The 23,467-nt window shown below is 40.1% G+C and overlaps 1 protein-coding gene across 7 annotated transcripts in view; it reads right to left on the bottom strand.

Moving 5' to 3' along the window:
- Nucleotides 1-23,467, bottom strand: part of MSANTD1 (Myb/SANT DNA binding domain containing 1) — a 45,575-nt gene that overhangs the window by 1,666 nt on the left and 20,442 nt on the right. For 2 of the 7 annotated variants that reach the window (XM_068188555.1, XM_068188559.1), the window contains exons 2-6: nt 20,384-20,505; nt 20,269-20,287; nt 18,942-19,034; nt 18,252-18,516; nt 8,104-8,388 (exon numbers count right to left, since the gene is read on the bottom strand). In XM_068188555.1, the coding sequence (XP_068044656.1) occupies nt 8,104-8,388; nt 18,252-18,505 (539 nt within the window). In that variant the 5' untranslated portion in view covers nt 18,506-18,516; nt 18,942-19,034; nt 20,269-20,287; nt 20,384-20,505. Of the gene's footprint in view, nt 1-8,103; nt 8,389-18,251; nt 18,517-18,634; nt 18,762-18,941; nt 19,035-19,799; nt 19,934-20,268; nt 20,288-20,383; nt 20,506-23,467 lie in introns of those variants that run through there. The other 5 variants (XM_068188557.1, XM_068188560.1, XM_068188556.1 and 2 more) reach the window with 5 other exon arrangements.

The following is a 23,467-nucleotide window of genomic DNA, read 5'->3' as shown; positions in this document are numbered from 1 at the left end:
CTGGGGGTTCTGGTTGACAGTGGCTGAACATGAGCCAGGTGTGCCCAGGTGGCCAAGAAGGCCAATGGCACCTGGCCTGGATCAGCAATAGCGTGGCCACCAGGACCAGGGCAGTGACTGTCACCCTGCACTCGGCACTGGTGAGGCCACACCTCCAGTCCTGTGCCCATTTTTGGGCCCATCACGACAAGAAAAACATTGAGGGGCTGCAGTGCGTTCAGAGAAGGGCAATGGACATCCTCACATGAAATATGCAGAGTTGCCATGTGGAATTTGGGGAACATTTTAAGAATTTTGTCTATGCTTTATCATGCTGGGTTTCTGCTTTGGAAGAGAGATAAACATGGCAATAAAGACAGTGCTCTCAAGGTGTAAAGGTCACCTGTCTGTTCTAACTTGGGGTGACAGATCAACACAGTCAAAATCAGCCTATGTGGCATACAAGTGAGAACACACACACACAGATCTGTGTCAACCTGAAGCCTAAGAAGGAATCATGCTAAACTGTGAAAGAGGAAGAAAGGCCAGTACAAGGCATATGTGTGTGTACTAACATCAGAGAAACCTCCTGTTAGAGCTGGATAACTCCTTTCCTAACTTTAAGTGAGAGACCATGTCTTCATTTACACTTTTTTGTAACTCCAGACTGGAGTCCCCAACATCAAAGATATCTGATGATGTGTCTTGAAGTCCCTTGACACAAACAGCAATCTCAGTCGTGTTCCGCCAAATGCAGTATCCTTTCGAGGAGAAATGCAATAATGAGATAGTACAGTTGTGACTAGAATGCCATGTCAACATGCTGCAGATTTTAAGACATCCTTGAATAAGGATAACTTGAACTCTTGAAGAATGTGTTTTTATTAATGTGAAGAAAGATAGTAGGGGTGAGGTCACTCAGCTGTGACAGATTTGTATCATAATTTGATTCATGTTCTTATCCTACTTGACAGGCTTTGTGCAGCAGCGACTGTGACATTCAGATCTGTCAGCAGGAGAGATAAACAATCCTTACCACCTGAAAGGCTTAATGCAAATATAAGAAAAAGACACAAGCCCCTTGACATTTAAGAGTGCAGTGACCCAAAAAGGGTGAGATACTATCTACTTTGGAAGGTATACAATAAATTCAGCTTTGCAGGTTCTATATAGCATATTTGATTTGGGGCATCAAATAAATGTGAATAAAATAAATACATGCTGCTCTGCTCAAACTGTGGGTCTGCTCAAACTGTGGGTCAAGCATACTGCTGATCACTGAAATTATCAGTCTCACAATCCTGTGAGAATGGGTCTTGGCTAACACGAAATTCTGTTTGTCTCCCTTAACTCTAAGGGACAGAATTACTTCAAATGTGGTTCTCAAAGAGGTCAAGCTAGTGGAAAAGATCTGCAGCAGTCTAAGGGCAGCACTGAATCTGTTATTCCAAGGTTCCCATCCCTGTAGCCACATTCACAAAGAATGCGTGCTTTCTAGCAGGCAGAGCAAGAAACTTTCTGAAATGGTGATATTATTTTAGCCAAAGTAACCTTTTGAATTTAAACTTGTCTTCACAAAGGATTTAAATGTTGGAAACTTGATGAATGTCTGTTCTCTTCACCATAGTGTTAGAAAGTAGCTGTGGTAAGACCTCTTGTCTTGAAACCAGTACGAACCCACTCCACAAGAGGGCTTGTGTGTTGTCAATGTAAGCACTGGTGAGAATGGTCCTTAATAAGGAATGAGAGAGAAAATCTGAGGCTTGTCAATGGTACTGAGATGCACTGAGCATTGTCTGTCTTTCTTGGTAACAGTAGCCACCATTTGGGTTTTACTTTCAACTGAGAGGATAACAACAATAACAATAACAAAAACAAAACAAAACCACCAACATAAAAAACCAAGATAGAGTGATTTAGATCGAAAGATCTAAAATAAGCCTTATTTTTAAGAGAAAATAATCTTTGAAGTGTTTTCCTAGAGTCTGTAAAGGATTTTGCCTAGTTTTCAGTTAAATCCATCAAAGAACTGTAAGACATGAAACAATACATCCAAGACAGTAAGTGCCTTGCACAGCTCCAGAGAGAAATGAGCAGCAAATTTTTACTGTGTTAGCAGTATCTGCAGTCTAAAAAAGTACTCACTGAAGAGTGCTAGCTCAGAGCTGTGTTTTAGCACAGAGAAGTGCCCCCAAAAGCAATGACCCAAGGATTCTTCAAGGTGTCCCAAGTACTCTCTACACTTGTTTACAGTAACAAACACAACTTGGTAATTAGCCTTCATTGAAAAGAAATACTTATTTTGGAAATTTTCAGAAAGCCCTAACTTTGGTGATGGTCCCAATTTCCTTTTCTCTCTACTGATTGATACTGAAAGAGTTCTGTGGTCATTCAAAAGTTCACAGTAAGGAACTGGCGCTTACAATCCTCTCCTCTTGCAGAATAGCTGCTGAAAGGGAGTTCTTGAGAAGGGTGCTACAAAAGAAGGCTCTAAATAATCTAATTTACAAGCAAAGAGCACTTGCAACATGAAACAATATAAAATGTCCAGTGATGCCAGCGATGAGTTACTTGAATACTGAAGTGTTCCCTCAGATTCTGAGCCGTCTTTCTTGAGAAGTTCTAGGTGTCCTGGGCAGCATGTCAGAGACCCCTCTCTGTCAATAATTTTTTATAACAAATTCAAGAGAGAAGCAGAGATAGGAATATGGGTTCAGCACCAAGTAACCCAAGCAGCACCACTATCCTCAAACAGTTCCAGCTAGGAGCATGTCTCTTTTGCCAATGTATAGGCACAAGAATAAACAACTACTGATGATGGCTGTAGCATCAATCCGTTCCTGTTGCCTGTTCTCCATCTTGTGTTCCAGTGCAGCCAACACCTCTGGGACAACAGGGGTGCAGCAGATCCTGACAGCATCCACAAGCTACTCAAGAAGCACCTCCCTCTTTGCCAAGCCTAGTCTCTGAAGGTAGATTTTGAGGGAAATCTCAGGAAAGAAGGGTCTGGGGAAGTAAGGACCTCAAATACAATCTGCTGGTACTCTTCTGCTGGGCTTCCAGTGCCCACAGCAGAGTATACAAGAGATTGGCATTGGTATTCCTCTGACCACATGAGCCAAGTGTGGAAGAGCTCTGGCACTGGGACTGTATTCCAAACAGAACCTCACAAAGCTGTTTCCCTGCTCTGCTCTAAAACAGACAGGCAGGGTTCCAAGGAAGCAAACCAAGGGAAAGAAATTGTTCCATCTCACCTAGGAGACTGAGCAGAAATGACTGTGTGTAATGGACATGAGGGGGAACAAAGCAAAACCTCCAGATACAATCAGGCAACATATTAGGCAAGTCTCAAATGCATTTGCTGTTTGCCTACCTAATTCAAATTTAATTCATTGTTCGATTAAAATTCCCTTGACTGATTGCTTACATTTATCCAATACAGCTTGTTTCAGGGACATATGTGAATAATTAATGAAGTAGGAGTTGAATACAAAGAGTTCTCTGTTTATCAAAATGTATTATCTTCATGAAACCCTAACAACAATTCCTCATTTCTGACTACTTCATGGCAAACAGGTCTCCAGTACCATCAGTTCTTGGAATTTATGGCTTTTAACACCTAAAAGCTGTTTCTCACTGGTTTGGGTTTTTTAGCTCCATACAAATCCGAGCAGACCTCCATAATCCATGTCTTTATTTTAAAAATTAACAGTGGTCTGGATATAAACAATATTAATAGTAGAGATGATATAAAGATCTTCAGAGCATAAGGATTGGGGATGAAGCAACCTGGATCTTCTGGTAAACTAGGCTCATTCAATCATTCAAATGCATTCAGGAATTAATGAGACTCATCCTTGAAGTAAAGCACAGAAAAGAACCACAAATGGCTTGCAGCCTGGGCAAAGCACCTTGCTAGGATAACACATCTGCATAATGTGTTAGGATGCACTACATAATGCACATAGCCTAAAGCTCAAACTTCTATGTAGATGATGCCCATTCAGATTTAAATAGCTGTAGCATAATTTTAGAAATAGTAAAGTCTTTGCCAAAGATGTTGTTTCCCAAATTAGCATCATCGCCAAGTTTTAATGCACTTCTTTTAATCCATATCTTGGCTAGTTCATGTTACCAATTCTTACTTTTTCTTCCTGTGTAAACTTTCTGTACCAAATTAATTCATCTACATTTAAAAATTTTAAAAATACCAAAGACAGTATAATCATGGCACACAACCTCACAACCTGCTTGCCAGAAAGCAAAAAATATTGAAAGGTTCTCCAATGTACTGAAAAGAAAGGTAAGCAGAAGTAACATCTGAAAGTTTCATTCACTACATTCACATTAGAAACAAGGGACTGGTTTAAACAAGGGTTTGCTTATCACTAGAAAGAAGGGAAGAGTGAATTCTCCATCTTCTGAATTTATCAGGTCTGGACCAGACATTTAATATTTCCCAGAGATAAATAAATCATAGAAACAAAGAAGTGGAGGACAGCAGAGACAAAGGGCTCCTGAGAGCAGAAGTGCTCTGCTGAGGGAAGGCTATCACAGAACCCTCTGCATAACATTTCAGGGCTCCACATAAAAAATGACCAAATTCAAATGGTATCTAACAAGAAGTCAGAATAAACAACACAGTGGTTTGATTATGGTCTTTTAATCTATGAAACTAACTCTTTCACCCTCATTTTCAGTACAATAGAAATGGCAGAACCCATGAAGTCTGAACTACATTCACAGCCTGTATAATTATGTTCTGTCATTATTTTACTATGAAAACAGAGACCATAAATTAATCCACAGGGTGAAAAAACACTGTTTGAAATTAGATAAAAAGTCATTTATAGTGGTGTCAGGAATTTGGATTTTAAAAGTTTAAGCTGCAGTACAAGACTCCACCACGTTGCTTTATATTTTATGACCATAATAGAATAATTCTATTACTGTCAGATGTTTTGTACTGTATAACAGTGTTAGAGCAGTGTTAGAAAAATACTAAGCAATTACAGGCACCCCTTAAAAGGGATTCCAAATGTTTTCCTCATCAACACACTTGAAACAAATATTAAAGTTAATTTTATCTCACATCAATTGTATTATCACTAACCAGCAAAATTTGGGTTTTGTAAGAAGGTCCCAAACTCAAAGTTTTTCAAACAGAATGAAAAGCAATTTCAACTGTTTTTAGCTTGACAACCTGTATGTACTGATTGAAGTATAAAACTTGACATTTTTTGCTATCATGAAAGCTAAACATTCAATTGAATTTTTTTAAGCTATAATTTATATAGCCAAGTAGACTCCTGCTATGTTCAAAGATACTGTGGAAAACACAAAGCTGACACTCTAAAGCTGTGTTGGAGAGTTTAAAGGAATAACAGAAAAGTTTTCAGAAGTTTAAAAGTTATTTAGAAAGAACTACTATTTGAAAGTTTTCTTCCCTATCAATTGTTGCCATAACATTAGGATTTTTATTACTGAAGAAAAAATCCAGTAATGTAAGTTGTAAAATATATAGCTGCAAAAGACATCTGTATTTTCATATAGACATGAGTGTGTATTTTTCAAAATAGGGAAATTGAGGACCTAAAACATTCTTTTGATTTCAATTCCCAGAATTGTCTTTTGTTCTTTTTTTGAATCCGTTGGATCAACTGTCTACTGTTCAGAGGCAAAGGCATTGATAAAATAGCCAAGATGTTCCCAAATTTTTTATGCTACTTCTTTTCTCTCTTGTTGCCTATTTCAAAGTGTTTTTCAAATACAGGATGAGACACTAATTGCTTAAGCTATAAATTGCTTCCTCAGTTCATATTCTTCCATTAGTAACTCTAAAATAATTAACTTCCTTGTCTAAGCATGGCTGCTCTAAGTGATTTTAACCCATGTGGTATCACTAGCAAGCACTGTATTTTCTTCTGACCAAGAAAGGGCTCCCTACTCTGCTCTCATTCATCAGCCGAAATTAAACAGGTCAAAGCTGGACAAGCTTTTCAAACCCCCTAGGACTATTGGAATAACACTTTTTCTCCTTCCAGACACATGCCCCATTATCACAAGTGTTTCTAATTTTTAATCCAATCACGATGCTCACCTGTAATATTACACTGATCTCTCATGTGGTATCTACTGCTCAATTTCTCCTTTTATTTTAAAACAGGGCAACTGTATTTTAACTTGTGACTCTGTAACCTTCTTGCTGTTAAATGATATGCACAATAGTCTACTGCACAAAATTCTTTCATAGTGAAGGCTGCAAGAGCATGGCTGAATTCTTAAGTTAAGGAGGTCCTACCATCCTGAGAGCTGCCCTGCCCTTCCCTGCAGCTCCCAGACCCTCCTGAGCCATCCAGTACAGCCACTCCTAGCAAGGCAACAGCAGCATTGCAAGGGCTGAGTGGCATTACCTGTCCCAGCCAGCTGAAAGCCATCCTGTGCCACTAGGGGCTAGATTTAAATGAGATGCAGTTTCTAAGTTTAGCCAAGTAATGTTAAAATATGTTTTACTAGAACAGGTTAGGGTATTTCCTTGGATAAAGTTACAAATAAATAAACAAACCAGTGAACCTGAAGCTGGTTAAAATGCATCACAGCCTAAATTTTCCAGAGCTTATAATTTAGTGACTGATTTAAGCCCATTTTAGCTGTAAATGAAAGCACCTACATGAGAGTGAGAGTCCATCTGCAAACTGTGGGCACAACAGATGTGGGTTTGGGGTTGATTAACTTGATCTCTGTGAGGAATGTCTATGTTCTGTAGTGAAGCCTGGTGTATCAGCCTCTGTCCTCTCTTATGGTACAAAATCTGTGCTGTCCTGGAGTTGTCCCTAAACTGAAAAAACTTAACATCCAATATTTTTCAAAAGCCTGATGTTATCAAGTAGTCAACTGAATAAACTATACAATGTTTGTGGAAATGTGACCTCCTAATTAAATATTAAATGATGTTATTGTAAATCCAAATGGGAATAAAGTTATGGCATCTGAAATGTGACTGCAGAGCTGGCAAATCCTAAAGTCAAGCGAGTTTGTGTGTCAGGAATATCAACTACTTACAGTGGACTAGGATGAAAAAAAAAATTGTTGCTTGTGAACAAAAAGGTTGCTATAGTTCAAAAGTTATGTACCCTAGTAAATATTCATTGCAAAAAAAAGTATTTTAAAATAATCAGTTATTCAAGAATTATCTGCTTGAATGATGGAATGAATTTAACTTAGTTTTATTCATCCAAGAGTGGGTCTGGAAACAATAATTTGAACTTGCTTGGTTGCTTCTTCTTCCAGCCCAACATCTTTACAGTTGCATGACTGACAGGTAATTTTACTGCTACAGTTAAAGCCTCACAGACTCATGATAAGGATCTCTAGGATCAACTTTTTTCCTGCCAGAAAACTGTAATCAGCTCTTATTTCACACCACTCTGGATGAAAAATGAGACCAGTAAAGTCTGAAATTTGTATCAAGAGTACAACATTGCCTTTTGTTAAAATGCTGCCTTCCAGGGAACTCCAATCATATTCAAAAAAAAAAAAAAAAAAAAGAAAAAAAGAAAAGGAATCACATGTTTGCATCTCAAACTAGCATTTACTTTGAAAAAAATTACATTCTCAATTGTATTTAAAATGATGCAACGTACTTTCAAACTGCATGAGCAGCTTTTCAGGGTCCACAGAAATATTTATTTTGCATATTTTCACCATTTTAATAATAACTGAAGCCAGAGAAATTTCATACTCATATCAAAAGCAAAACTAGAGCAAGCCAAAAATCATCTAAGCAGTATGTTATATCTCTGATTGCACCGCAGGACTCTCTTGAACATGCCTGTACTCCTTTTATGAACACTCTCCCTGATGTGAGCCATGACATGCATGCTGAGTTTTGGCAATAATATACAACTTTTTGCCCAGTTCTCCTACTCCCTTCCAGTCTTTCATAAAGGAATAAAGAAAATGCCCTAATTCAGCAAAGTGACTGAGACCGGGGAACAGATCTCATTTGTGATTTACAGAAAAAATACAAGAGCTGTTAGAGAAAATTGTGTGAGGGTGTTCCCTTTACACAGCAAATTTGGTTCATTCTGCAAAATACTAAAAAGAGAGGAAAATAGATGCTACCTCAGCTTGTAAGAAAGCAAGCTTGATGAGCTCTCTGAATGTTCATCTTCAAAGCATTCTTCCCTTCCTTCATATGTAAACTGGTTATATGGCAAATACAGAGGTGTAGACTTGGCTGATGGAGACTGCGAGGCCTCTGTCTGTGATGTGGAAGGACCTGGTTGCTGATTTTCATGCATTTTCACATCGCTGTGGTCTGTCACTTTGGATAAGATCCTATCAATGGTTTTGTAGTAAGGCCAGTCAGGTGCCACAGTTTCACTGTCAGTCATGCATTTTAATTTCCTGTAAGAAAAGGCACACAACATTAAAGCTTGTTTTCCTACAAAAAGTACTTTTCATACAGATCTATCTCAAAATATTTGTTCTGGTCACATTTAGGAGTCAAACTGAATGCTTTTAAAGCGAATAAAATTAGACGCTTTTCTTCTTTAACTTCAATGAAGCCTTTCAGGTTCTTTTCCTAGGTTTGACCTGTTATAAAAAGTTGCATGTAAACCCCAAATGAAATTCAATACAGATAAAGAACATTACAACTTCTAATGGAAACAGGACCGTGTTGGTGGTTGAATAATTTTCTTCCCTGTAAAGAATACCCAACTAACCAACCTGACAGCAGTCCCTGACAACTGGACTGGGCAACACACCACAGCCTTTACTAAACTGAGGGCAGTCCTGTGCTTTCATGCTTTGAACAATGAATATTTATTTTCTATAATATGAACACAAGTGGCTATAAATATAATGCATATCCTTTTCCTAATATGGCCTAAAAGCCCTTAAATGCCTTGGTAAATATCCTTGAAACAACCATGAGATACAGACATCTGTTCATCTGTTACAGAATAAAGATCAGGGTAGGGAAAAGTACAGAGTTTCATTAATTTACAAAAAAAAAAAGAAAACTACAAAAAACCCTAAAGCATTTAATAATGCATTAGAAACAGCATACACAAAAACATTACATTACAGTGGACTATAAACCATGACTCTGTCTTTCACGTGTATCTTAGTATGAGATTTATTATTCAGTCCTCAGACAAGTTCACTGCTATCCCAGTAGTTACCCAGTGCTATTTTATTTTCTTTTACTGAGAAGTATAAAATTGAGGTATATAGATATAGTATACATCTAAAAGAAATTCCAGAACCCAGCTAGAGTCCCAAACTTTCTTTTCATTTGCCTCTTCCAGTTCAGATCATGCTACTTTAAATGAAAATGCAGGAAGAGAAAACAACAGGAAAGGCAAGACCAGTGACAAATGCCCCATTTTCATAAGCCAGATTTCATTCAAATTAACAAAAAGCTGAACCAAATGCGATTCTCACAGCTAGAGGTTTGCATTTGCAGAAAAAAAATAATTTAAAAAACCAAACAAACAAACAAAAAAAAACACCTATTCCTGGACACCTGGCCCACCCTTTTTTTCTTGAAGCCTTTCAGGTTTTTTCCTTCTCAGAATCCTTCCTGCACCAGTCTTGCAAGGGGTAGAATTAAACAACATGTAAACATGAAAACAATGGTGCCAAACTTAAAAGTGAGAACTTGAAGTTCTTCCTTTTAAAATGCTATCAGCCTAGAGTAAGGGGAAATCCACTAGTGAGAAAAGAAGGCAGTAAGATTTGCTTAGATTTTAAAGCCATTTAAGGATTCTTTTTTCCTTGTCCTTGCAAGGTCTGATGAGCTTTTCCAGCTATTTAGAAATGCACATCATAGTCCTGCAAAGCAGAGCCTCACAGCTATCCATACTTTTATGCCCTCTATGCATTCAAAATTTTAATTTCATACATATTTCACAACCTACTGCTGTGATTTCATAGTCAGAGAATATTGAGCACAGCCTACAAATACATGCATACCCATCCAGCACAGACAGAAAATAGCTAAACACAGGCCTGACAACAGCCATCAATTAATATTGATTATTTTTAGTTCAATTGTTGAGGCTATTTGCATGAAAAACAGATCAATTATGCCACTATAAGCTAGTAGCCAAGCCTACATGCCAGATTTGCTTGCCTGTGTTGAAACCCTCAGTGTGCTCAAGCTATGAGGTTTTAAACTGAACTGCAATTACGCAGTGCATTCACCACGGTCGGTCACCCCCATGGGAGAGGGGACAAAAGCCAGGGGCCACCACATCTCAGCCAGGCCACTGCCAAGTCCAGCAGCTGCTTTAAGACTTCATGGGACGTGGTTTGAGCCTTTAGGACTGCAAAGCATTGTGTCAAAAAGGGCAGGACAAGCTTAGAGCTGATACTCTGCTGGCTGCTCTGGGAGCAGGCTTGTGCTCAGCCCAAAGTCAGCCAGGAGCCCCAAGTCCCCACCAGCAGAGCTGCTGCCCTGCCAGGCTGTCCCCTCCTGTTCCAGCATTTGGCCATCCCAGGAGGAGAACTTTGCATCTGTCCTTGCTGAATTTGATGGGGTCCCTGTCAGCCCATTTCTCAGCCTGTCCAGGTCCCTCTGAGTGGCACTCCTGCCCGTCCTGCCCTCGCAGGTGCAGACTGCAGCCCCCAGTTTGCAAAGCAGTGAACTTACACTCCACCTTTGCCTTGGGATTGTTACTAAACAGGGCATGTCCCAGTACAAAACACCTGCAGTCCTCCTGGGAATGAGCCTCTAGGCAGAATACAAACCATTAACAGCTACTCTGTGCCCAGAGATGCAGATAGTTTTCCAGCCAGCTGATAGTCCTTCCATCTGCAGTGTAACATCCCAGCTAGGATCCCAGGATTCTCTTGGAGACGGTGTCAAAAGGGTTTGTGCTGTCAAGGTAGACAATACTTTGCTCTACCCTCATCCACAGATCCAGTCTTTTAAAAAAGAAAGCAAGCAGGTCAGTCAGATGTGATTCAGTGCCTGTAAATCCATTCTGGCTATTCCCAGTCACCACCTTTTCTCCTTTCTGTGACTGGAAATTGCTTCCAAAACTTCTTGCTCAATGATCTTCTAAGGAATTGAAAGGAAGAACTCTTGGTTCCTGTTCCTGCTTTTCTGAAGATTCAACAGTCTTTTTCCGCCCTAGAGACCTCCCTCAATCTTCACAAACTTTCAGAGATGATTCCTCAGTCCTTTTCTACTGCTGGCATTTCTGATAACTCTGCTGCAGGCACACCCGACTGAGACATCTGGGCAGTGGAGGCTGAAATACAGATACCAAGTATCCTCAGCCTCATGACTTGCATCTGCTTCCATTAAATCACCCTCTGGTGATTTTTGGGGCAACCCAGCTATAACTACAGTCTGGGGGATGAAGAGATTGACGGCAGTCTCACAGAGGGTGCAGGTCAATGAGAGGCTGGACATGAGCTGGCAATGTGCTCATAGCCCACAAAACCAACCATTATCCTGGGCTGCAGCAAAAGCAGCGTGGCCAGCAGGTTGAGGGAGGGAATTCTGCCCCTGTGATGCCCCTGGAGTCTCTCTGATGCCCCTGGAGTCTCCTGAGACCCCACCTGGAGGGCTACAAAAATACTCAGAGCAGCTCTGCCATGGAGACAGGCTGAGAGAGTCAGGATTGTTCAGCCTGGAGAAGAGAAGGCTCTAAGACCTTATTGCAGATTCAGACTAGAGGAAAGGAAGACAATGTAATCTGAGTGGTGAGCCTCTGAAACAGGTTGTCCCGGGAAGCTGTGGTTGCTGCATCCTGGCCGTGTTCAAGGCCAGCTTGGATGGGGCTTTGAGCAACCTGGTTTAGTGAAGGTGTCCCTGCCCATGGGAGGAGGTTGGAAAGAGAATGTCTTTAAAGGTCCCTTCCAACCTGAACCATTCTATGATTCAATGGAAAGTTTCCAGGAGTAGATATTTTGCCTGAGTAGGCTGGTACATTTTGTTGCTGTTTGAGCTCAGCTGTGTACCCAGACCCCCTTTTTTTACAGAACTATGACAATTTTGAAGGAAGAGTTGCTGCTTATTGTCTGCTCACAGAGCTGTAGAGTTGCAGTTATATAAATGCAGGTATTTCTCTGGCTCTCAATGCATTGAATGGATACTAATTCTACTTCTGACTGCTTACCATAGCTCTGAGCTAAATAAAAAGGATCACTACCAGGAGGTAGACAAGAGAACTGTGCTAGCTTGGAAGCAACACCAGCAGCAATCATCTACCTGTATGGACTCTGGCTCAAACACACAGAAAAAAAGGATAAAACAGGGAAAAAGATGAGAAGATAAGGGAAAAGGGAGTGTCAGTCATTTGGAAGAGAAGTGGAAATGCTGCAGGTGGAGGTAAATAGGGAGAACTTTCACTGCAATAGTGTTGATGGTTTAGCTTTCTGGTAAAAACAAACTGATTAGCTACCTTTGTAATACTAATGTCAAGTTCCAGGATTTACTGACTTTTAAATATTTTTTTTCTACAACTGCCAGAAGTCCAGAAAACCTAGTTAGACAGCTGAGAGTTTTTGCCTGCATTGAGGTAAATGTAACCCTTGAAAAACTGGAGTCTAAAGCAGAAATTAATTTACTGCCCTTGGCCATTAGCATAACTCATCACAGCAACCTTAGCTGCTTCCAAGAGATAGAACTAGGGTTTTGTTTGTTTTAATGAAACATGAGGATGTTAAAAGAAACAGGACAATAGGAAGGCTGGAATGCAACAGTCCAGAAATGACAGAACAAGATGAGCCAAACATTAACACTTTGAAATTGGGCACATCACTGCCTGAGGGAGCAAGCCAGGCAGGAAAAATGAGGTAAGAAACAGAGGTAAATGTGAAAGTCAGCAGAGCTTACAAAATAAATTCACACTGAGTTTATCTGGACCTGTTGTTGTTTCATGAGGCTCTATTAAAATCCAGCTGAGAGCAGAGGCAACTGAAAACTCTCTCCAAAAACTCAGGGATCAAAGTCAGATTTCCAGGGCACAAATACCCAAAGCATGCCAACTGAGTTAATTTGAAAGGTGATTGCTTGTCTTATTCCAGAGAAGTGAATAAATTAAGGGACTTTGAGATCCCACTGCCAAAATGCTCCACTGAACAGACTGGGACAACTGTTGAGTCATTTATGCTGCCACTGACCTTTTTTCAGACTTTATTCCCTGTGCCTATTAATTCACCTTCTAAAAAAAACCTATCACAATGTTATGTTCTAAAGATGTTTCGGTTTTTTTAAAATCATCACTATTTAGTCAGCAAAAAGCAAGCAATCTATAACTTGCTTCATTTTTTTAGACTTTGCTCAAAGCAGTATTGCTTTTTTATTATTATTGCAGCATTTGATATTACTACTTGCCTTAAGGAATGGATACAAGATCCATCTCCTGGGGTTTCTAGGAAAAGCTTTCAAAATAAATAATAAATAGCAACTGTTTGTGAACCAATCAATGGTGAGGAAAAGAAGGATGAGGAAAGTACAATACTAAGTTATGCATCTGCCATAAATTATTGAAATTAAAGACAAAGATAGTAAAGTATTCAAATTCGACTTTTTGCAGTAATTTGGCTGCACTCATATTTTATCATTTGCTGTAACAGAGGTCAAATTTTCCAGTTGCATAATGTCATAGAGTATAGCAATGGATTACACAAGCAAAAATGGTTAATTGCTATCATGTACACATGAAAATAAAAAATTAGACTACTCTTTCATTCAAATCATGAGACTGATTCAAATTTACCAATCATTAACATTAATTGACTGTGATTCAAATCAAAGAGCAACAGCTGCATCCTGTTTTCTAGGCTTTGGGGAGGGTGGTGTTTTTGAAAATAATAAATTTGCATTCACACAGTTCTTATTTTTAAACATCAGAAAGAATCAGTCAAAACTGTGGACCACTGTGCAAGCTGTGCATACCCTGCTTCCTTTTTATAAGTACTGTGACAGTGGCAATATTATAACAGCAGTCACAGAGCACTGTGACACAGTGAGACCAGCACATTAGCAGTGACAGGACAGTGCTTTCTTTTAGAAGGAATAATTACAGGTTCACATGAGCTGATAGCCCTGAGTAGGCTGCACAACACAAAGAACTGGGCACAGACTCTAAGGGATGCTAAAACTCGAGAGCTGGCATGCTAATCTCAGGAAAACTTTTGATGACCAGCACATGTTGAAAGCTTAACTTTGAATTCCAGGAAGCTTGACTCAGCCCTTCCTTCTTCCAGGATGGATAAATGGGGAGGTTCATGCAGCTCACCACACAGGTATCTTTGAAGCAGAACATTAAAAACCTGGTGGCTGATCTATCCACAGCAGATATTTCAGATTTTACAGCAATCCCTAAAAGCAGAACTTTACTCAAATACACCTGCAGAAAGAATTTTCCTTCCACCTATGGTGCTGTGCAGAATTTTCCACCCAGTCAATTTCCACGGTGGATGAAATGGTCCCTTAATACACTGAGACTCCAGTAAGAATGACTTCAGGTCACGGTATGTTTTTCCCTGATTAGTTTCCTCCAAATGCACTTGGACTACAGTAATGCAGAGGAATACAGGAACCACTGCCAGCTCAGTCCATCGTCTCACTCTCTTCTGACAAAGGTCAGTGCTGAATACTTCAAGAATGATTTTGACAGACAGCTTTTGAGGGCACATTCACCCATAAAAACACATTATTATTTTTCCATCAACAGCCTGAAACATCAATATCCTGAAATCCGCTGTCTTTCGTAACTCTACCTAATTGGAAGACAAACAACACCTGTTTTTTTAATTTAATAAATCTAATCTTTAGTAAAAAAAATAATAATACTAAAACAACCTGCTGCTCTCTTAGTGTCAATGATTTTCAGTGGCAATGAGTTCCACGTGCTTATTATGCAGTGCAATACAAATTTATATGAGTTTAGCTAGTTTTACATTTCTTGTCTTGCAATTCTTATAAATAACTTATTGTATTATGGCAAAAAATATCTGCTTTACATTCTGAAAAATAGTGCTTATTTTTATGCACCTCTAAAATTCCTTTAGTATTCACAAACTTTTCCACTTCTCTTAATAAAGAAAACTTTTCACATCTCAGCCTACCTATACTCTAAACATGTCCTCATTCTCTTGTCACCTTGTTGAAATATAGGGCAGGCAGAAATAAACACAAAAATTCAAGGAGGAAATAATGAGATAAAATAGATTTCTGTTTGGCATTTTAACACCTGAATAATGCTTTCACCTCAGATGTGGAGGAATGGGATCTGATCACCCTAAAATTGCTCAGGAGAGATTGTGAGAGATGCTTATGAACACTGAGCTACACCTGAAGTAACTTTACCTGGCAGCACAAGATCCCACATGGGATCCAAACACATCCAGAGCCAAGTGTGGGAGCCCCTTCTGAGCCCCCTGGCACTGTACACACCCATGCAGGCCGTACTTGCTGCAGCATCTGCAATAATTATTGGCCAAGAAACACTCCTTCCCTACTTATGCATATGTTTGCCTGACTTGGACACCTTCTGCTTGTAATGAATGGCTTGCACTAAGCAGAATAAAGAAAACAATATTTACTAAACTGCCTCTTAGAATGCCATGAGATTCTCAAACTGGAGAGCACCATTATAAACATGTTCACTGCTTTCTATTTCAGAACCTAATATGTTTTTGATCATCAATATCTGTTTCAACAGATGTCCCAGGATAAGACATGCCAGTGACAGCACTTCTAAAACTGAACTTGGTTAAAAATACTAGTAGAAATATTCAAGTACTGCTTTTTCCTTTTATGGAAAAAATACACATATATGTACTCATCCATATATGTAAGTGTACTAATTTGTAGGACAGGGGTTTTATGTTCCTTTATGAAATTGTGAAACTTAGGTAAATAATATGAACGGATTAAATATTTTAATGCAGTTTATTTCTGTTAAAGGAAGAGTAGAGGCCACTCCACCTGTGCAGCACTGTTCAGAGTTGCCTAAAGAAGTACAGGATCCTGAAGTGGGTGCAGAAATAAGCTCCTCCTAGGTGCAGAACACATCCCCCCGCCCAACTCCTGCTACTGGTGATATATTCTCCCATGTCACACTCACTAACCCAATGTAATCTTTACAAAGTATTATCTCAAAGTAGAGCATTTTCCCACTTTCAGGATCTTCTCTTCCAGTTTGTGCCACAGGGCAGCAATGATGCTCAGAAATGCAGTGATGGAAAGCATCTTCCTCAAGTGTCCTGCAGGCACCCAAACTTAAAACTCGGCTGCCTGACAGCAAAGCCAGCAGTCGGGGGCCACTCACATCATTTACAGTTTCACCACAACCTTCCTTATCCTACACACCACCAAAAAGTACCCAGAAAACAAGAAATTGTGAGTAACAGCTTCTGCGTGTTCCTGTTCTCCATACCACCTCACCTTGACAGCAAAGCACACAGGCATGTGAACAAACAATAAGAAGATGCATTTTATATTCTAAAGCACAAAATGAAACAGCTTTGTGACAGCACTAGGCAGTTTTTAACTCTCCTAAATTAGCATCTCAATCAATAAGCAGGGAGCTGCCATGCACTGCAAAATAGAAAAGCAGATTGACAACATGCAACAGAAGCAATCTTAGAAGTTCACAGAAATAGAAGGATATTTCTTAAAAGTGCATTCTCTCTCACACACAGTGAATGCATGCGAGTGATTTTATTTCTTCCCTTCCCCCAGTGCGACTTTAAAGTAAAAACATTAATTAGAAAAAACCTGAGACTCTCTGATTGATGACAACACTGTAAATTTAGAACAAAGGCTGACAGAAATAACCTATTCCACTTGGCAATTACGGCACTTAACTATCGCGCAGTGTTGCTGCTACAGACACCTGTAAAATCTCAGTGCCGAGATGCAGTTCCCAGCAGGGAGGACTGCAGATTTAGCAGACTAAGCAAAAGCCTGGTAGCCAGCAACTCCCGGCTCCTAAATCTGTATCTGAGTGTGAATTGCTGGGGGATGCTGGACAAAAATTTATCTTACTTCCAAGCTTTCTCATCTACAGTCTGGGTGAAGAAAACTGTAGGGATTACAGCAGGGTTGGTAAAACATTTTGGAGACGTTAGGATTTGCCACAAAACATCAGGTTTAATATTATGGCAAATGATGTTAAACATCATGCTTGTGGATCATAGAAATGTAGAAGGACATTCAAAGTTAAGGGGTTTACAGGATTTTCCCTAGTTTTCTATTTGATGAGCAGTCTCTGCATTAAATACAGTGAGGGTGCCTTACAGAAAAGCGAGCAGTTTTAACATGGTTGCCTGCTGTAATAACCTTTTTTATTATTAATATGAGCTTTGAGGAGAGATTAAATAAAAGAGTCACATATTTGATTTTCTTGCATTACAAGCACCTAGCTCAAATCACCACTCATGATTTCCAGTATGAGGCAGTTTGTGCTTCACAGAGATAAGAATTAAAAAAAAAAAAAAAAAAGATAAAAAAGAAAATGGAAATATTTCTGTTAAGTTCTAATTATTTTTCTCCCTGCAAACAACAAATCCACAAATGCCTCACGTTTTCTGAAGCCAACTTCCCCTCCTGACTGCTTGCCTGTTCTTTATCATGCCCTCATAGACACCTCCGCCCTCCCCCCGACTCCTCTGGAGCAGTATTGACGGCGCACATTGATTCTCTCTGCAGATAGAACAGTTCTTCCACTGCTGCTGCTTATAATTATAGCAATGTGTGTCACTCAATAATAAGACATTCAATTATTCTTGGCCCCGTGAAGTGTAACCCTTCAACTCACGAGACCAAAATCGAGGAGCATCGCCCCCCCCAAACATTATTCTGTTCTAGTTTTCTTTTTTTTTATTTATTTTTTTTTTTAACTTTGCCTTGCAATTCCGATCCTCAGTGGCCACTTGAAACTGCAGGAGTTTCACTGCAAGGAATTGGCTGCCAAGCTAACACAATCAGTCCCCTCAGCAAAGAGAAAAAAAAAAAAATCTCTTTTCCCCATTAAATACATTTCCATCCCTCTGCATCATAACAGTGCCAGCTAATTTTAAAGAAACAAAGTTGTCCCAGAGTTTGACATGAAATGGGGGGGACAAATTAACAATGACGTAACAGCATTGGCAAGAGAGAATTTTAAAAGCGATATGAACAATCTTTAATCTTTTATCGACAGATTTCCTCTAGGAGACTTCTTTCTGAAAGACAAAAATCACTGCGCCGTCCCTGCTAACATCTCTTAAAATAAAAAGAATTAACTGAAGCTTACCTGTACTGGAATGTCATATTTGTAATTTTTATCTTTATTTCCTCTCCGTGGCGAATTTCTCCAGTCATTTCAAAGAGTTTGTTAGCCATTTTCTCATAAACTTTGGCATTCCTTTTAGTTTGTTTCAGCTCATCAAAAAATTCTTCCCAAACCAGCATTAAACCTCTCATTTCTGCATCAGTCCAGTTTCTGGCCCTCCTGTGTTTCTCAGTCTGAGAAGAGACAATGTAACTGGGAATTTCTGCTGCAGCCATTGCTGACTGACCTAAAAGGGTTTTAAAAGAGGACACTTAATATAGATTGAGTTTTTAGTTTAGGTTTTTTGTAGTGCAAGACATGCATATGTGGATAAAGAATTTGAATGACAACAGAACATATGAAACCTTTTTGCAACAGCTTGAAGCTTGAGTGCACAAAATGGGGCCTACATCTGACAGGCAGGAATTTAGTTAAAAGCTTTTAAACAGAGAAACGTCATTTTGATGTCACGTTTCCATAGCAACAGAGCAACTGCATAAGCTACAACAACAAAAACCTTTTAACTGAAAGCCAAAGAATCAGGACAAAGTTGACAGGCCATCAATATTAAAGCTTTTAAACACTTTAGGTTTAACAAAAAAAAAAAAAAGATCTATGCAGCCTTTGAGAAGCTACTTTTAAGTTTCTACTTCTTTTTTAGCTTTCCCTTACCTTTTAGGCAGACAATCTGCTAGCAGGGGGTCATGGTCGCCTGAACGAGCTTTTAAGTTGTGCCTTGACAGACTCTCTAGGAGGTTGCAAGGACTGAGGCCATGTACACAAAAAAAAAAAAGCTTTTTTTTTTTGCAAAGATATTCTGCAAAAAGAATCAGCCAGCTTTATGAAAACTATACATCTCTAAGCTAATAAATGTTTAAGCAGGCAGGCTCATTAAAAAGGAGCCTGCATCTGGGCTTTAGAACATGCAAAAAATAGTATTTAAGTGTTTATACAGAGAGAAATATATACAAAATTTCAATATAAAGCCACTTTTTTTTCCCTGAGATGTTTTGCTGCTGATAAGCACACACTGCAGTCCTGTCAGTATGAATTTGCCTTTGTAGGTATGTATTACTGTATGTGTATTTTGTATTCCTAGTAATTTAGATGCTATTTATGCAGCCTGTGTTCTGCCTTAGGACTGCAGCAGAAGCATTTCACCTGCTTTATGGGCAACCTAAAAGGATTATTCAACGAGTTAAAAAAAGGCTGCGAGATGCTTAGAACTGTGAATAAATTGCTTTGCTGTAAAACAAGCATTTTGAGCTGGTTTTTATATAGGGCTAAATTGTGCCAGCAGTTATATCAGAGAAGCAGGGCATATTCATTGTATTAAACACTGCAATACAAGCAGTGGGCCAAATCCTGCCCCACTTACACTCCTCCAGTCTGACAATAATCTTCCACAAAAGAGTGAGATGCAGGAACTGCATTAATTCCAGCTTACGACCAGCTAAATAGAAAGATGTTCACTTCCTACAGTCCCAATAGAATTGTGTTATGTAAAATATAAATAAATAATCCACGGACCTTTCTTATTATTATTTTTGTGTTTCAGCATATAACAGCAATAACGACCTCACTGCAGGGCATTTCCTGAAGATTAATGGCAGGCAGGGGTTAATGGCCTGAGGCTCACCCAGTCAGTCGTTAATCCCCAGGAAATGTTTCGTGCCTCAATCCTTAATGCTTAAGTATCCTATAAATTGTCAGTCTTCTCATAACCACATCCTTGATCTTAACAATAGTTAAAAAATGCAGAGCTTGGTTTGCATCCTGGAGATGGCAAAGAGAGCACACAATGTTCCTAAAAGGTACACTGATGACATTTGTGGGACCATTGCCTTCTTTCTATTTTATTTATTCTACTGCATATTACAAAAGACACAACAGCATACCACAGAACAAGACGAGGCTATGAGGGGGTAAAATTACATATACTTTACATAGAGGAACTTCCACTGATCCAGTCCTGAATATGTCTCTGTCAGAAATATACCTGCTGAGTCACTGCCTTCCTAAGGGAAAAAATAAATGAGAGAAATAAAGAAAAAATCCCCTAGCTTCCAAATAACTGCTTTTAACTACTAATATGACAGCCTAGCAACTATTACCTTTAAAAATGTGTAAATAGCAGCATATGTTGTGATGATGATCTTGTATGGTTTGTCTCTTGGGTGGCCAGCTGGGAGACATCACATGATCAGGGGACAGATGGTGGTCAGAAGAGGATCAGCTGATGACACATTCATTTTATTAATTTATTGTTTTGTTTTGAAATTCCCGTCACTTAACCTTGGGCTTCAGGCAGCTCTTTTAATAAAACCATACCAACCTCAGCTGCCTGGGGTCGCAGCCAGTGGCTGGGCATCACCAGGACAAGTTTAAGGAAGCAACACAGAGTCCAAGAGGAAAACCCTATGGCTTTGGGTCTGATGTGGAACTAACACACACTACTGTAAAGCCAGGCTTGTTTTTCAACCTTTAATCATCTATTAGAGGTTTGTTTTTCTCCCTCAGATTTTAAACCACCTATGTTGTGAAAAAGCCGATTAACACCACTGAAACCCATAGCATGATACACACAACTTGTCAAAATCCAAAGATATGTGTGGTCTCTGCTTTAAGGATATTTTTAATCCAGTTTTAAGTACAACAATGAGGACAGGGTGGGTGAAACCTTTCCAGCTGCACCAAGTCTTTTCTGTCATAGTCCACAACTTTTCCTTCCCCTCTCCATCCATATGTGCCTGGCATATGTGCGGCTGCTCCTTGTGCTCCACGCTGGCCCCCAGATCCCGGGATCCTGCAGAAGGGGGGAATTGTTTCCCTGTGAAATTCACATCTCAACTTTTCTATATGCTGTTTCCTATTAGTGTGCTTGACAGATTGATATAGTGGTATGGTGCTATTTAACATCTGTTAAATAAAATAAATGCTTTCTAATAGTACCTCCCTTATTCCCCTCCTCTCAGCACCTGAAGGGGATCTAAGTTTCAAGGACTCGGGTTCTACCCCCTCTACTGAAAAAGTTGATAATAATTATGGAGACCCCACATTACCTCCTTTGCCTCACCAAAGCCCAAGTGCCAAGTGTTTGATAAAGAGACTGTTTTCTTACATGAGTCTGAAAGCAAGAGAAGGTTTTCTATCCCCAAAGAATTCCTGCAGTCTTTGCCAGAGCTAGGGGAGGAAAAATATACCTCTCCAGGCTGTGCCTCTCTGCTGATGTTCTGCAGATCTCTGCAGTCCCTAGGCTTCCCTAAACCCTTGTCCTGGCCCCTGAGTTGGGACAAACAGCTAAGACAGGACCAGCAAACCTTTTAGGGGAAGGGCAGCTCTGTGTCAGCAAGAGCAGTCCCTGCCCAGGGAGGGCACTGGTAGGAGAAGCTCTATTGACATTCAGCTGCTTCTCACCCTTCTCAAGTTGGAGGCCAGTTAAGATTTGTCATCTACCTCCATCACTGGCTGGTCACTGAACCCAGAATAACTGCTGACATGGCAAGCTGCAGCTCTGCCAGACTGAAGGCACTGACACCCCTCCTGCACTCCCCTACTACACCTGATGGCAGAGTGCTCCAGCACCAGCTTCCTCCAAAGCAAGGACCAACCTGGCACCGAGCACCACACAAGCAACTGAAGGTGCAACTGTTCTCATCAATAAAATAAGGATATTAAACTCTTGGATACCACTGAGCTACTGAGTACACCTCAGTATGTGACTTCCTTCGGTAGGGGAAAGTTGTTCTCCTCCACTCTCCTGCTCACCCTGGTCCCTCCTCTGATGGGCACTGCTGTGACAAGTTCATAAGACGTTCTTGTGAACACCTCACTGTGCTTGAGTATCTCACTTGTGCCTTTCCTTTCAATGCACAGCAGCTCAGAGGAACATGAATTTAATGATCCTCTTGCAAATATGTTCTTCATGTCATCTGTCTAAACACCCTACCTTTTCTGCAATCATTATATATCAGCTCGAATAATAGCTCCCACAGCTGTTCCACCTTTCATGGTGATCTCTAAAGATAGCAAACCTCAAAGAGGGTAGAAGGGTTTATAATTTGCAGCTGTGGATCTAATGAAGTTCCCCTCTCTCTGCTGCTCTCACAGACTTTAGACAACTCCATTAATCCTTACGTATCTGTTGACTAAACCTCAGGTGATCTGTGCTAACTGTGTATACAGCCTTCAGCTTTGCAAGGGTGGGCTAATGCATGCCAAATGAAACTTCCTTTAGCCAAGTTTTAGGGAATGGTGTTTTCCCCTGTGCCTGCAGGGCAATAACGGCTCCAGTCACTCAAGCATCAGAGCCCAGCCCACAAACTGAGCCATTACACCTTGATTACAGAAGAGCATGTCCAGTCCTGCTGATGGGGACTGCGGTAGAAGTCAGGCAGAAACTTCTGTGCAAATCAGAATTTATTCCACTAGGACACAAGAGATTTATCCAACTTCTCCTAAATGTACTTCGGTGTCAGAAATCCCTACGGGAGCTGTCTGCAGGGATGCCGACACACAGATCACTGCCTATAGTGATTTTTAGAAATGGAAGAACACTAGCTTTGGGTCAGGAGAGTCTTGATGCCAATTGGCAGCAACTTGGAGCAGTGAGACCAGGAGGAGGAGTTTCCTGCTGAAAGAACATCACCCCTTAAAGACACAGGTCCAACTCTACAACACATGGGTACCTCAGTAGACTATCTTGTAATGTCTTGATTACAATTTAAAAAAAAAAAAAAAAAAAAAAAAAAACCACCACCACCCACCCACCAATCAACCAAAGCTTTTTTTACCCTTTGTGTTTGGGGCAAGCTGTTAAAAGCAAGAGTGTCCAAAGCACAGGCTGGTCACCACTCCTTGCAATCCTGTGGTCCGGCCCACCAGGAGCTTAACACGTGGGTAATAACAAATGTTGGAACTGGCTAGTGACTGCAGAGCACGTGTTCATTCCCGGGAATTTCAGTGCAGACACACCTTGGTAACTCTGCTTAAAAGGGCGCAGTACTGCGTACGTGTTTGTCTAAAAGCATTTGGAGTTTGCATTGCAGGGAGATACTATTTTGTAAGTTCAAAAAGGCTGCATGTGTTGGGAGGCTGTCTCCTGCCCCACATCTTGCTATCCGCTGGGCTAAATGACCCACTTTCTAAAGTCTTACAGAGAATTATGGGTTTAGTATCTCTGACTGCTGCCTACTGCA

The sequence above is a fragment of the Anomalospiza imberbis genome, chromosome 4, assembly GCF_031753505.1.
Source record: "Anomalospiza imberbis isolate Cuckoo-Finch-1a 21T00152 chromosome 4, ASM3175350v1, whole genome shotgun sequence".
Taxonomy (NCBI): domain Eukaryota; kingdom Metazoa; phylum Chordata; class Aves; order Passeriformes; family Viduidae; genus Anomalospiza; species Anomalospiza imberbis.
Note: the sequence above shows the minus strand (reverse complement) of the source record. Positions and strands in the feature narration are given on the sequence as shown.